Below are 13,775 nucleotides of genomic sequence, written 5' to 3' on the forward strand. Positions count from 1 at the left end.
AATCAGACTTAATCACGAAAAGAAAATTAGCATTAATAATCTAAAACCGTTAAAATATATTTGTAGACAAACTTTAGTTATAAGACATGGAAAGGAATGTTTTATGAAGAAAGAATAATTCATTAATGAGAAGTAACAGTTGTGCCATACACATAATACAGCCACAGAAATAAAACGAAAACAAGAGGAGAATAGGAAATTGTGCAATTATAACAGGCTATCTTTTTACATGTGATATTCGTAACTTGGAATACTATTGTAAGCAATGCAAAATAACTAATAAATTGCCTTAAATGAAGACATAAACAACAAATTTCATTAAACTCTTATATGATATGGTTGATTGTGTTTGTAGCAAAAAAAACAGTGTATCAGAAAATACAAGCAAAAGAATGTATGCATAATATTGCTAGATATTTGTATTCTGTGAAATAATTGGATCATAAAAGTGAAATTAAAATGTCAAAAATAGGCTTAAGAGTAGAGTAAACACTGTAGAATATAGGATCATTTAATAACAGGAAAATAGATTAATGGAAATAACTACTTTTAAACAGAGTTGGGAGGATCAGTTGGGAAGGGGGAAGCAAGAAAGAGTTAAGGGAGGGAACATAAGGAGGGACAGTTAATTGGGCACCTAAGAGGTCTTCTGGAAACCCTAATATAGTAGATTCTTCTTAAAATATATACATATATGAAAGGCATTCAAAGGAACTACCAAATAGCAGGGGAGACCAAACTCCAATTATAAGAAATCTTTCACCATCAAATGAAACCTCCAGTGCTGGGAATGGGTTACACCTGGGAGTTACTGGCCACGGAAGTCCCAAGAAAACTCCCAAACAACTCAGGCCATTGCCAGGGATATAGTTGGCTCTTCAAAAAGGGATGCTAAGGACTTATTGCTGAGGACAATACTTAAATAAGTCTCTGAACTTGGACAAGTTCAGCTGGTGCCTACCTACAGCCTTTGCACCTATGGACCAGTGTTCATATCTAAGGTACCATTAGGCACTCTCACATTCTACCAAAGTCAAAAGGTAAACACCAGTCTAGCCACACACATGGCCATCTACAGTGGTGATCTGCCTGAAGGTGTGCTGATGCAATAGTGGCACCAATGTTGTGATAGTAACCAATCATTGTCTGCCTAGATTTAAAGCCCACTCTCTGTGACTTGGACCCATGTCCAGCACTTCTTAATGGCCAAAAGAATGTGACCACACAGGCCAGGACCACACAGGGGAGAATCCAATATTACTGTTCTGCTAAAGTAACATAGACATAAAATGTCTCCTAATGATATTCTGATATACTCATAGATCAGTGTTTTATTCAGCCATTATCAGAGAACCTTCCACCTGAAGTAGAAGGGAACAAAAAGCAAAAGCAAAAACAAAATAACTAAAAAAAAAACAAAAAACAAAAAAAACAAACAAACAAAAAAAACAAAACAAAAAACAAAAAACGTAACTGCAGACAGTGAGAGGCCTTGGAATACGCACTCATAAATGGGATGTTTCCATCAAATCCCTGGGGGCTCATAGAACTCTTCAGAAGAAGAAGAAGATTTTTAAAATCAATTATTCACCTTCATCCCAGTCATAGCCTCCTCACTCATCTCCTCCTGGTCCTACCTTCCTTCCCTGTTTCTCCTATCCCTCCTCCTCCTCCTCTACTCCTCAAAGCAGGGGAGGCCACCGCCACCCCAGCATAACAAGTCACATCAAGACTGAGCACATCCTCTTCCCCTGCGGCCTGGAGAGGTAGCCCTGCCAGAGCAATGAAGACTGACTCTGACATGGAATAATAAAGATTTTAAAGAGCCAGAGAAGATGGATGAAACAAAGAAACCAAGGCCTTCTAGACACAATAGGACTGGTGAACATATGAGCATATAGAGACTTCATACATAGGTTTGGGCCAGACTGGGTCCTCTGCTCTGATAGAGGAAGTAGATACATGCCCTTATCCATAACACAGAAGCCACCTCCAGTTGACACTCACTTGTAAAGGAAAAAATAGCTTTCTTTAACCAAGTTTTCCTGGACATTCAGAGTATTTCCAAGTGCAGGCTGCATGTCCATCAGTAGCTGGCCAACACAAAACAAACTCAAACTCAGTGGTTTTTTTGGAGCCCCCCGCCTCCATAATGATTTGTCTGGGGGGTATTTATTAACTACAGATAATTTATTTATAAAGTATTGTTTTCAGTTTTGTTTCTATGGGTTTTCTATGTATGTGAAATGTGTGTCTCAGTATCTGTATTTTTAATGATTTTTCTTTCCTTTCTTTTGTCCTCCTCTGCATTTTATTTCATCATCATCAATTTCTTCTCCTTCTTCTTCTTCTTCTTCTTCTTCTTATTATTATTATCATCATCATCATCATCATCATCATCATCATCATCATCATCATATGGAAGTTTCTTGTATCTTTGAAAACTCAGTTGTGTCATGTGGTACTTTGTTGAAAGCTGTCTTTGTGAGAGGGCAGGTTATGTTTTTCTGGAAGATGCATTGTAAGTAGGCATATGATGCTGTGCTGGGATCAGCCACGTGAGAGGGCATCCAATATTTGGAAGGAGTAAAATAGAACCTTTCTGACAATGGGAGGACATTTTTGTACTGCTACACCATGGAATGCTTTGCCGGTCTTCGCTTTGCAGAGAGAAATGTTCCAGAAAGCTTCTCCTGGTACTCTGGCTGATTCTTGCCACTTACACTGACTTGTGCTAAGATTCAGCAGGAGCCTTGATGTTTCTGCTGGGTTATGCCACCTCTATAGATTTGTGTTGCTGTTTGGTGTTGCCTATTGGACTAGACTACTGGTATCCTGACAATGCAGAGTGGAATTGGTCCAAGGAACTACATCTAAACAGGTCCACAACCCATTTTTCCTATTAGTATTCTTTCTGCCCTTTCTCTTATCTGTGGGTTAGATGTGAGATTGAAGTGTTTAAGAACCCTAACTAAATTAGGCTTTGAAAAATCTAAGTAGTTATTATTAATATTATTAATAATATCATTATTACTATTATTAATACATGCCTGCTTGCTTTCTAATGATAGAGAGAAACAAAGGTTGTAAATTTGAGTAAGTAAGGAAGTGGAGAAGATCTAGTAGAGGATAGGAGGCAGGATACCTCACAATTTATTGTATGAAAAAACTTATTTTCCATTTTTAATAAGTCATTAGATATAAAAGTTAGGATTGCCTACAGAAAATAAAGTGTATGAACAAATAGAGCTTCGGAAACAGCTTGTTCAGTAAAGTGCTCATCCTGTATCAAATGGAACCAAATTTAAATACACAGCTGCTTTGGGAAAAGTGCATCTCTACCCCTAGTTTGGAGTTAGGAAAGTGAGAAGGGTGGCTCCCTTGAGATTACTGTCCATCCAGCCTAACAAAATTGAAGAGCAGATGCAATGACAGACCCTGTCTCAAAACTTAAGACAGAGAGCAACTGAGGAAGACGTTTACTACCAACTTTTTACAACCAGATACTTTTGCTACCAGAAATGAGGTCTCTGTTGAACTAGAGAAGCTACTGATAGAAGTTCTTAGCTTTGCTGTCTTATACTCATAGCTACATCGGCTAATAATAATAATAATAATAATAATAATAATAATAATAAACAGCTAAAGGTACAAGATCATAAAGAAAAGTCCAGGGTTTTTAATATATAATATATTTGTAAATGTAAAAAAAATGTGAGCATTGTTAAGAAGCATTAGATAGGGTCTCAAAGAGTCCTATTGTTTAGATTATCAATATTAAGAAAATACATATTTTTGTTTTAATAAAGGCGGTGTTTCTCTGTTTTTTCATTACTTTGTTGTTTCAGTTCTTTCCCATTTGAAATTAATACTGATTTTGTACATTCTTTGTTTCTATCCATAACAGACTTGTCTATCCATAGTCTTTCATTTTACTTCATTGCTATTATTTCCAACAAAGGTTACTGTCTTCCTATACATCTTCTAACACCTACACTATTTACTTGATTTTATTTTCATTTTTAAGTAACATATGATATCACATACTGTGTGTGACTATTTTGAGGAATCTTTCTATTTTTGCTGTGCATTATAAGCTCATTTCTTTGTAGAAATACAAGAAAAATATAAAGAATTTCATGATTATTGTTCCTAAGCAGTATTTCCCACAAAGAAGAGTAGCGCAATACTGATACTGTGCTTAGGTTCTCCATAAATGGTGGCATGGTGGACAATTATAGCACATTTACATATTTTAACATAGTAAGGAGAAGAAATGGACTTTAAGTTAGTTAATGAATATTTGATGATGTAAAACTATATATGTTAGTTCATTATACTTTTATACTACATTTAAAATTCCTTTTATATTTGAAATGCATAAATACTAGTGTAATATATGACATTTAATAAGAATGGTTTTTATAAATGGCATAACTCTTTTCTATTAATGCTTGTTTAAAATCTTGTTATGATAATAAATCATAAATATAACTCTAGGTGTTGACATAATGTCAATAATCATAAATCTTCCTAGTTATTGTTTTCTTTCCTTCAAAAAAAGGAGGAAACAGAAGAAAATAAACACAGAATTTTAAAAACATATACCTAAATTTTGTGCCAGTTCAAAAAAATTTAATCAACAACTACAAAATATTCACCCAGGGGCTCAAGAAATGATTCAGTCAGTGGGGTGCCAAGAATGGGGCCTGGCTTTGATCCCAGCACCCACATAAAAATTTTAGTGTAGTGGTATATTTGTAATCCCGCCCATGCAAAGACAGAAATGTGTGGATCCCTGAGGTACATGGGGCAAGGTATCCTAGCCCACTTGGTGGAGCTCCAAGCCTGTGAAAGAATGCTGCAAAAATCAAGGTAGACTGCTCGTAAGCAATGGCAGCAGAAATAGTCCTCTGATGACTTTATTTACCTATTTTGAGTCTCAGTACCTTCTCCATTTTTAAATATCAAATGTTATCATACTTGCGCACATGTGTTTCATCTGCACACACACACACACACACACACACACACACACACACACACACACCAAGACATGCAAGCACACAAAATTTAAAAAAGGGAAACCCACAAACATAGACAAGTGGCATAATTGTACTTGTTTTCTACAACAGGAAAAGGACTAGGAAAAAATAATAAATTAGTTCTGAGTGGGTGTAGCAGTCCAGGAAATAAGAAATTTCATGTTAGTGCCAGAAGACGTGTAACTAAGGTTTTAAAGCAGAAACAATCCAGTTAATCCGTATTTCTCCCATTCATGTGAACTCTCCATAGGTCTTGGTTTTCAAGAATATCAGGTATGTTTTGTGAAAGCCTTCTATATATGGTAAGATCTGGTGCACAAACAACTGGGCACTGGGGATGTGGCTCAGCAGTATAGCATTGGATTCAACACCCGCCAACACACACACATACACATAAAAAATAATAGTCATATCTGAATTACTGTGGAGCAGACGTAAACAGCAGAGCGAAATGCAGAGGAGGCATTGTGACTCTCAGCAGAAGGTACTTTTAAAGAAAAAAAACTCAGAGGATGGCACTGCAGCAACCCTTTTGTGTATCAAAGATCGTGTCCAAAGTTCAGTGAGTGCTGTTGAAAGATACCTCAGGAAACAGAAAACAGGCTTTCTTCCCATGTGGTTAAAATAGTTTCCTTATTTAAAATAAGGAAAATGCAAAAGCCAAATTTTAGAGTGAGGTAGAAGTAGGATCTAACTAACAACTATCTGCAAATTGAGCATGTCCCTGGGGAGGAAGAAGCATATTGACACTTACCTTTTCATTGTTCAAGTGTTTACTCTCTAAGCAGCCAGCAAAGCAGGGAGAGAAATATTCGGTCTCATCTCTCCCACACACAGAAGAGTAGTCTAAACTTGTACACCCGCAGTGGGCATTGCATTGAGCTGAGAGGTTCCCTAAGGTACCAGATCTGTGGAGTTGAGATTAAACACAAATAAAATACCGTCATCTCAAGTGGTAACGTATGCATCAAGATACCCGTAAGACCCACAAATATGCTTACTGAAACATTTTTCACAGATCTACTAAGGTATGAAAACATAACAAAATGCACATTTAAGAGCATAACACTTGATAGTCCTCAGGAGATAGCTTAGTTCTTAAGAGCACTTCCTGCTCTTCCAGTAGACCAAAATTCCCTTCCCAGCATTGACATGGCAGCTCACAAATATCTGTAATTCCAATTTCAGGCAATCTGCTCTGCTCTTATGGTCTCTACAGGCACCATGCATGCATGTGGTACATATACATACGCGGAGGTTGAATACTCACACACAAAATCTAAAACTAAAACTTAGCAAGGTATCACTTGACTTTTTTGTTTTTTTTATACTGTGGTGAGATTTCCACCACCGTCATGTTAACACACAAGATTTCCATTACGCTTTCGTAATTCTTCTACTTATCAATACTCTCTTCCTGCTCATTTGTCAGATTTTATAAAAAGTTATCACACGAGGCAATGTGCTTCTTCCTTCTTTTGCGCAGATGGGTCTTCACTTGTTCTTAGGTGAACATATGTTTCCGTGATCTTATGTTTTAAGACTTTTCAAGAAACTGTCAGTTTTCCAATGTGGCTTGTGGTCATGCATCTGCTAGCAGCACACAGGATCTTCAACTCTTCTCCACATTTCTTCTCAACAGCATCATTTCATTGGCTTTTGCCAATCTGATACCGGAACCGCAGTTAAGATTCTGGTTGGTGGAGACCTGGTGGCACTCAGAGGAAGGACAGCAGGTTACCAAGAAGAGACTTGATACCCTATGAACATATACAGAGGGAGGTAATCCCCCTCAGGAACAGTCAGAGGGGAGGGGAGTAAGGGAAGAATGGGAGGATACAAGAGATGGGATAACTATTGAGATGTAACAAGAATAAATTAATAAAAAATTTAAAAAAAGATTCTGGTTTGTGGTCCACATTTTCCTAGAGACCAATGAGAGTGGATTTCTTTTTTCTTTTGTTTTCTTTTTTCTTTTTCTTTTTCTTTTTCTTTTCTTTCTTTCTTTCTTTCTTTCTTTCTTTTTTTTTTTTTCATTTTTGGTTTGCTGTTTGTTTTGAGACAGGGTTTCTCTGTGTTAGCCTTGGCTGGTCTTGAACTCACAATGTTCCGCCTGCCTCTGCCTTCTTGACTGCTGGGATTACGTGTGTGTGCCATTGAGCCTGGCTATGCGTTTATTTCTAACTACGTACTTTCCATCTGTATATGCATATTATTTGCTGAAAGTCGTTCAAGTTATTTGTCTATTTCTGTTACTTTGTATATTATATTACTGGTAAAAGTATTATTAGCTGTATTTCATGATCAGAAACAAAGTTTTTATTTTGTATGTGTTATTTTTATTGTTTTAACACTCTGTGACATTTTTTCAATTTTTAAAGTTTAATTACTCTCTTTCCATGCTGGTCATAGCCCCTTTCCTACTCTCCTCTCAGCCCTATTCCCCATCCCCCCACTCCAATTCCTCAGTAAAGGGGAGCACTCCACCCACCCACTCACGACATCCTATCAAGAGGCAATGAGACTGAACATGTCGCTTTCCCTGTGGCCTGGTGAGGAAGTCCACCCAAGAGGAAGTGATCAAAAAGCAGGCAACACAGTCCATGTTAGAGACAGCTCCCACTCCACTTCCCTTACCAGAGGACCCACATGAAGCCTGAGCTGCCCATTGACTACATCTGTGTAGGGGACCTACGTGCAGCCCATGCGAGTTCCTCAATTGGTGCTTCAGTCTCCACAAGCCCCTCTGGACCCTGGTTAGGTGTCTGTGTGTGCTTTTTTGTTGGTTTGGTTTGTTTTTTAAGTCCTTGAAAGCCAGGCATAATAATACACACCCTTCATCTCAGGATTTGGGAGGCAGAGGCAGGTGTACCTCTGTACATTTCAGTCCAGCTTTGTCTACATAGTGAGTTCAAGGACATACAGGTATACAGTCATTTTTACTGATAATGTTTATTCAAAATGGCCCCTCTTTTACTTAACTTAGCAAAACCTCTAATAAAACTTGAAAATAAAATGTTGAAAATAAACATCGTTGCTGTTCTGATTATTTCTGGGGCCTGTGAAATCAGGAACAAGATGTTTTCCTTAGGCTTTTTGTTTTGATTTCTTTTTTGAAACAGGCTTTCCCCGTGTAGCCCTGGTTGTCCTGGAACTCACTCTGTCTGTAGAACAAGCTAGCCTCAAACTCAGAGATCTGCCTGCCTCTGCTTCCCAGGTGCTGTGATTAACAGCATATGCCGCAGTGCCTGGCTGTAATTGGGCTGCAATAAAACATCCTGACCAATTTCAGCTTAGGGAGGAAAGGGTTTATTTCAGGTTACAATTGTCATGTCACTGTCAGGGCAGGAAATCAAGGCAGAAATCTAAAGGCAGAGCCCCACAAAGAGTGATGCTACCTGGCTTACTAGGTTTCTTTTCTATTAATTAATTAATTTATTCACTTCACATCCCAGTCATAGCCCTCTCCCTCCCCTCTTCCTGGTCCCTTCCCTCACTCTCTTTTCTCCCTGCCCCCTACCCCTCAGAAACAGGAAGTTCCCCCCACTAACCCACACCAGCATAGCCAGGCCCATCAGAGCTGCACACACACTTCCTCTTTCATGGTGTCCTGGCAAGGCAGCCCAACCAGAGGGAAGTAGTGAAAAAGCATACATCAGAGACCATGTCCAAGACAGCCCTCTCTCCTGTTTCTAGGGGACCCATACGAAGACCAAGCTGCCCATTAGGTACAAATTTGTAAGGGCCTATGTTGAGCCCGTGCACGGTCCTTGGTTGATGCTCCAGTTCTCAGCAGGCCCCTCTGGACCATAGTTAGTTGGCTCTGCTTCTTGTGGAGCTCCTGTCCCTTCCAGGTCTTTCTATCTATCCCCCGACTCCCACACACCTCTTCCACGAAGCTTCCCGTGTCTTATACACTCCAGGACCACTTCTCAGGGTAACATGATCGACAATGGCCTTGTCCCATTTCAATCATTAATCAAGAAAATGTTTCACTGCATTGCATAAAGCCTGATCATATGGAAGGAAGCAGTTCCTTAATTGAGACTCCCTCCTCTCAGATGATGCTAGCTTCTTTCAAACTGAGAAAAACACTAGCCAAGATAACGCCAAAGGAACAAGTTCCATATTTAATGATAGCCCTGTTACTATGTCACGGGGGACCATTTTTTTTTTCAGTGTGTCCTCAAATGGAGTAGTTAGGGCGCTGGACCCTTCTACTTGTGAGAAAATGAATGTGACTCATGAAATCTTTATCCTTATGCTGTCAACTAAAACTAATAACATCCCCAGAGTTCCCTCTAATATTATACACAGGGGTTGAAGCCATCGATATGTGAATAACAGGCCAGACTAAAAACATTCACATCACACATTTTAACTATAAAGTTAGCTGTAGCAACTTAGAATCCCATAATGAATTGAAGTACTAATCATTAAATTCCAGTTTAAAATGTATACTGTATGCTTTTTAAAAAATAACATTTTTGCTTAATATTCAACCAGACATTTAAAGTACACAATCTTGTTTTTAGTATATTTGTGTATATGTGAAATCACAATACTAGTCAATTATCAGATCATTTCCTAATTTTCTTCCTTTTCCCCTCATGTCCTCCCAATTTTTATTCTTTCTTCCTTCCTTCTTTCCTTCCTTCCATCTCCTTCCCTCCCTCCTTCCTTCATTTCCTTCCTCACTTCTTGTATTTGTTTGTTTATTTATTTATTTACCTCTTCCTTTCTTCCATCCTTTCTCACTCTCATTCTCTTTTTGTTCCCCTTTGTGTGACAGATCCTTTCCCTTCAGCCTAACTTGACCTAAACTCACTGCATAGCCAGGCTGATCTCTGGTCCATGACAACCCTTCTCCATTAGCTTCCTATGTGTTGTAGAACATTTTCATCTCCTCAAGAATAACAGAAGTTGAATTTTACCAAGATGTGTTTGGCTACCTTAAGAGATTCCATTTTTAATTTTTTTTAGTATATCTATTGATTTGGATTTGTTAAGCTTTTTTTCCTGATGATTCTTTGATGATTATAATTTATATTATCTGATAAATTCATGAATATAGTGGGGTCTGACTTTCACATGAACTCTGGTGCCCCATATTTGACCACATCCCCTGGAGGGGGAGACCTGGTGGCACTCAGAGGAAGGACAGCAGGCTACCAAGAAGAGACTTGATACCCTATGAGCATATAAAGGGGGAGGAAGTCTCCCTCAGTCATAGTCATAGGGGAAGGGAGTAAGGGGAAAATGGGAGGGAGGGAGGAATGGGACTATACAAGGGATGGGATAATAATTGAGATGTAATATAAGTAAATTAATAAACTATGTTTTAAAAATTCATGAATATAATATGCGGCAATGAGATGAAAATAATTCACATATTTATCACCTTAAGCACTTATCATTTCTTTGCATTCGTCTGTATTTATGATGCTGTTATTTATTGTCATAGACTTGCATTTTATTGCTTTTATGTCAAATGTTTCAATATTTTTATTTGTTTCAATTTTTCTCTTTAATTTACTTGCTGATCCATTGTCGGTGTTCATGTCATTCATTGACTTCTGATATATCTGCACATTGCTCACAGTCTACCTTGTTAGTTTCTAATTTTATATTATTTTTGTTGGCAAAATGGAAACATATAATTACATTATTTTTTATTTGTTTAAACATTTAAAGGCATGTTTTGTTACCTAAAGTATAGTCTATCCTAAAGAATGTTCCCCTTTCTGATGAGAAAAATATGTGATATGTATTAAATGCAACAGCATTCTATAAGAATGTTCAATAAGAGTACCACTGATACAGTATGATTTAAATCTAATTTTTATTTGTTTTTATGTCTGAGTTCTTTATGCTTGAGAATGAGGGATATTTAAATCTACACACACAAACACACACACACACACACACACACACACACACACACACACACACACACATATATATATATGTGTGTGTGTGTGTACCTGACCTAACATCTATACAATTGGTATAGTAAATTGATTTTATTTTCATCAGCCATGTATGTGCTAAATAAAAGTAAGGCAGCTTTAGTGCAAAAGAAAATTACGAATTGGGAATAAATTTGTTACAAGTGTTCATATACCATTCTTCTGCAAAATTCTTATTTTAAAATAAAAATTTCCTTAACTTATATATAAAAACACTAAAATTGTTTCTCAGAAGCATACTCTATGATGTTTGAAAAAGACATTACACACACACACACACACACACACACACACACACACACACACACATATATATATATACACATATATGCCCTCTGGGTTGGATAACCAATCAGGGGACTCACATCATACTTGGACCAGACTGAATATTCCCTTCCTGATGGCCATTAATTTTATGCAGCTCTTGATTTAAGGATGGAGCCTTCTGAGATTCCCCCTCTATGTTGCAATATCAACTGACTTTGTTCTGTAGAGATCTTCTTCCAGGGACTATATTGTTAAGATTTCATGACTGAAGCTCACTGTCATATATAAAGGATGCTATGTACAATGTGACACAATGATCACTTTCATCTTTTTGGCAAAAGTAAAAAAAAAAAAGCTCTAAAGGATGGGCAAAGCAACAAATTCTCTCAGTGATAGAGTTTAACTTGAAGCTGACAAACTAACGAGTACATTGCTAGCTGGAACACGTGGAAAATTAGAGGATTTGTATTTACCAAATATGGATAGAAAATAGAGCCCAGGAAACATTACTAGTGTGTATATCACATGTATTTTCAAGAATTTTTCGCATACTATACTGTGTAAGTTCGCAACAAATTTTCAAATGTGTTTGGTGTTGTTTTGAGAAATGAAATGGCTCCGAATAATGAAAGCAAACCCAAGGCGAATACTAATGTCACTGGCCCCTCAGCCGCTTCCAGGGCACTTGATGGAGCCATTCTTGCTCACAGTCAATGTTTCCAAACCCTGCTGTGGAAAGGTGTCCCTTGCCCTAGCAGTGTCACCATTCCCTGGGAATGTCCAAGGTCTCAGACTTGCTGTATTAAAAATTGTAATGATGGGAGACAGCATCCTATATTTTGACATGTCTTCTAGGAGATTGATATTAAAGTTGAGACAGAGTAGTGTTTTAAGAAAAAAAATTTAATTGTGCATTATTTTGTAAGCATTCAAAAGAATATACATAATCATAATCCAGCAGTCCAGTGTCTTATATTATAAACCTTTGTTACTTCTCCTCATTTTTCCCAAAGTTCTCTCGGCTAGAAGGAAACACCTTTATAATTTTTTTGCATCAAATGACATAAATTGATCATGTTTTTATGTTTATAACATAACTTTCGTTCATAAAAATACACAAATGTATTCATAAATTTAAAGTATTCTATCTCCTGTAGTAAATTCTTTCTTGCTGTAGGGCAGAAATATAATTTCTGTTTTTTACCAGCACTACATGATTTACTGTACATATGTAGATCTCTTACATACTGGAGAGTTATGTAAAACTGCAAGTGGTGTCCTGAGTTCTATTTCCAGTTGGATGTGCAAACTTGCCAGGAATATATTTTTAAAACATGTAACATCCTTTTGAGATTGGAATGTCTGCTTTGCATACATTGAAGTTCTAAGTATTCGTAATGTATCACCGAGTTCTGTATTCTGAATCTAATAAAGACCTGTAGTTAAGACAATACCACCACACATGTTTTTGCTTCACATTAAATTCTTACCTCTTGCTGTTGAGTTCTTGAATTTGGTTGCATTGTTTGGGTTTTGAACGGAATGTATACTCCACTCATATTTGGTTTTGCTTTGCCTATGCATATAGGCTTTTTGAGGTATGTGGAAATGTTTATTAGAGGGAAATTGTATGATTCCATTATAATTAAATACATTTTAAAATATATTCTATGGATTATAAATAATTATAAAACGAATATGTAGAGAAGTGACATGTTTATAACATTCAGCAGTCACATATGTGAGTGTCTACAATACCTTTGCTTAAGTATTAATTTAAATGAGTAAAATTATACTTTTTCCTAAGTGCTTTTGTTCACCTTGGATATTTGGGCAACTTGTTTGGGCATTTTATTTGTTCATTTGCAAGCAAATTAAAAAAATGATATGTTTTTTCATTTGTTTCTTGCTGTGGTGAAGAGGCCATTATGTCAGGGATTTTTTCAGTTGACATGTCATTAACTCTCCAGCTCCAAACTCTCTGAATTTTTAATTTTCTAATATTTCTCTATTCTTTAGTACACTCAGTCCATCAGAATAACAAAAGTTTTTGCATAGAAAAGGGTTTTAATTTTTATGTTTTATAAAGTTATCATCTTTGGGTTACAGATACACCTTTTGTTGCCATGTCTACAAAATCATCAACTTCCTCTAAGTCCTATGGATGAATCTGAAAAAGTTACAGTTATGTTTTATAGGCCTATGGATAGCTCCAGTGGCATTTATTGGCTGTTGGTTTGCTGTAAGCTATTCAGTCATAGTTGAAATTGCTATTATTATTATTTTTTTTTATCATTTCACTTGCTTAGTCTTTTGTTTTTCAGTTGCATTATGTTGTACATATTTCACGTTACCCCATGACAAGCCCTTTGAACTTTGGATATTTAATTTACAATGTACATGTTCCAATATACTTTATATGTATTCTTTAATGTCCATAAGAAGGCTGACAGAACATTTCAAGGACACAAGGTCAAATCACTTTACACACATT

The 13,775-nt window shown here is 36.9% G+C and overlaps 1 protein-coding gene across 2 annotated transcripts in view; it reads right to left on the minus strand.

Moving 5' to 3' along the window:
• Nucleotides 1-13,775, minus strand: part of SLCO6A1 (solute carrier organic anion transporter family member 6A1) — a 67,962-nt gene that overhangs the window by 25,867 nt on the left and 28,320 nt on the right. For both annotated transcript variants that reach the window (XR_014778579.1, XM_084778776.1), the window contains exon 9: nucleotides 5,800-5,953. Coding sequence is in view for 1 of the 2 variants with exons in the window: in XM_084778776.1 (XP_084634902.1) it covers nucleotides 5,800-5,953 (154 nt within the window). In the remaining variant the exon portion in view is untranslated. The remainder of the gene's footprint in view (nucleotides 1-5,799; nucleotides 5,954-13,775) is intronic.

The sequence above is a fragment of the Acomys minous genome, assembly GCF_964271855.1.
Source record: "Acomys minous genome assembly, chromosome: 4".
NCBI lineage: Eukaryota > Metazoa > Chordata > Mammalia > Rodentia > Muridae > Acomys > Acomys minous.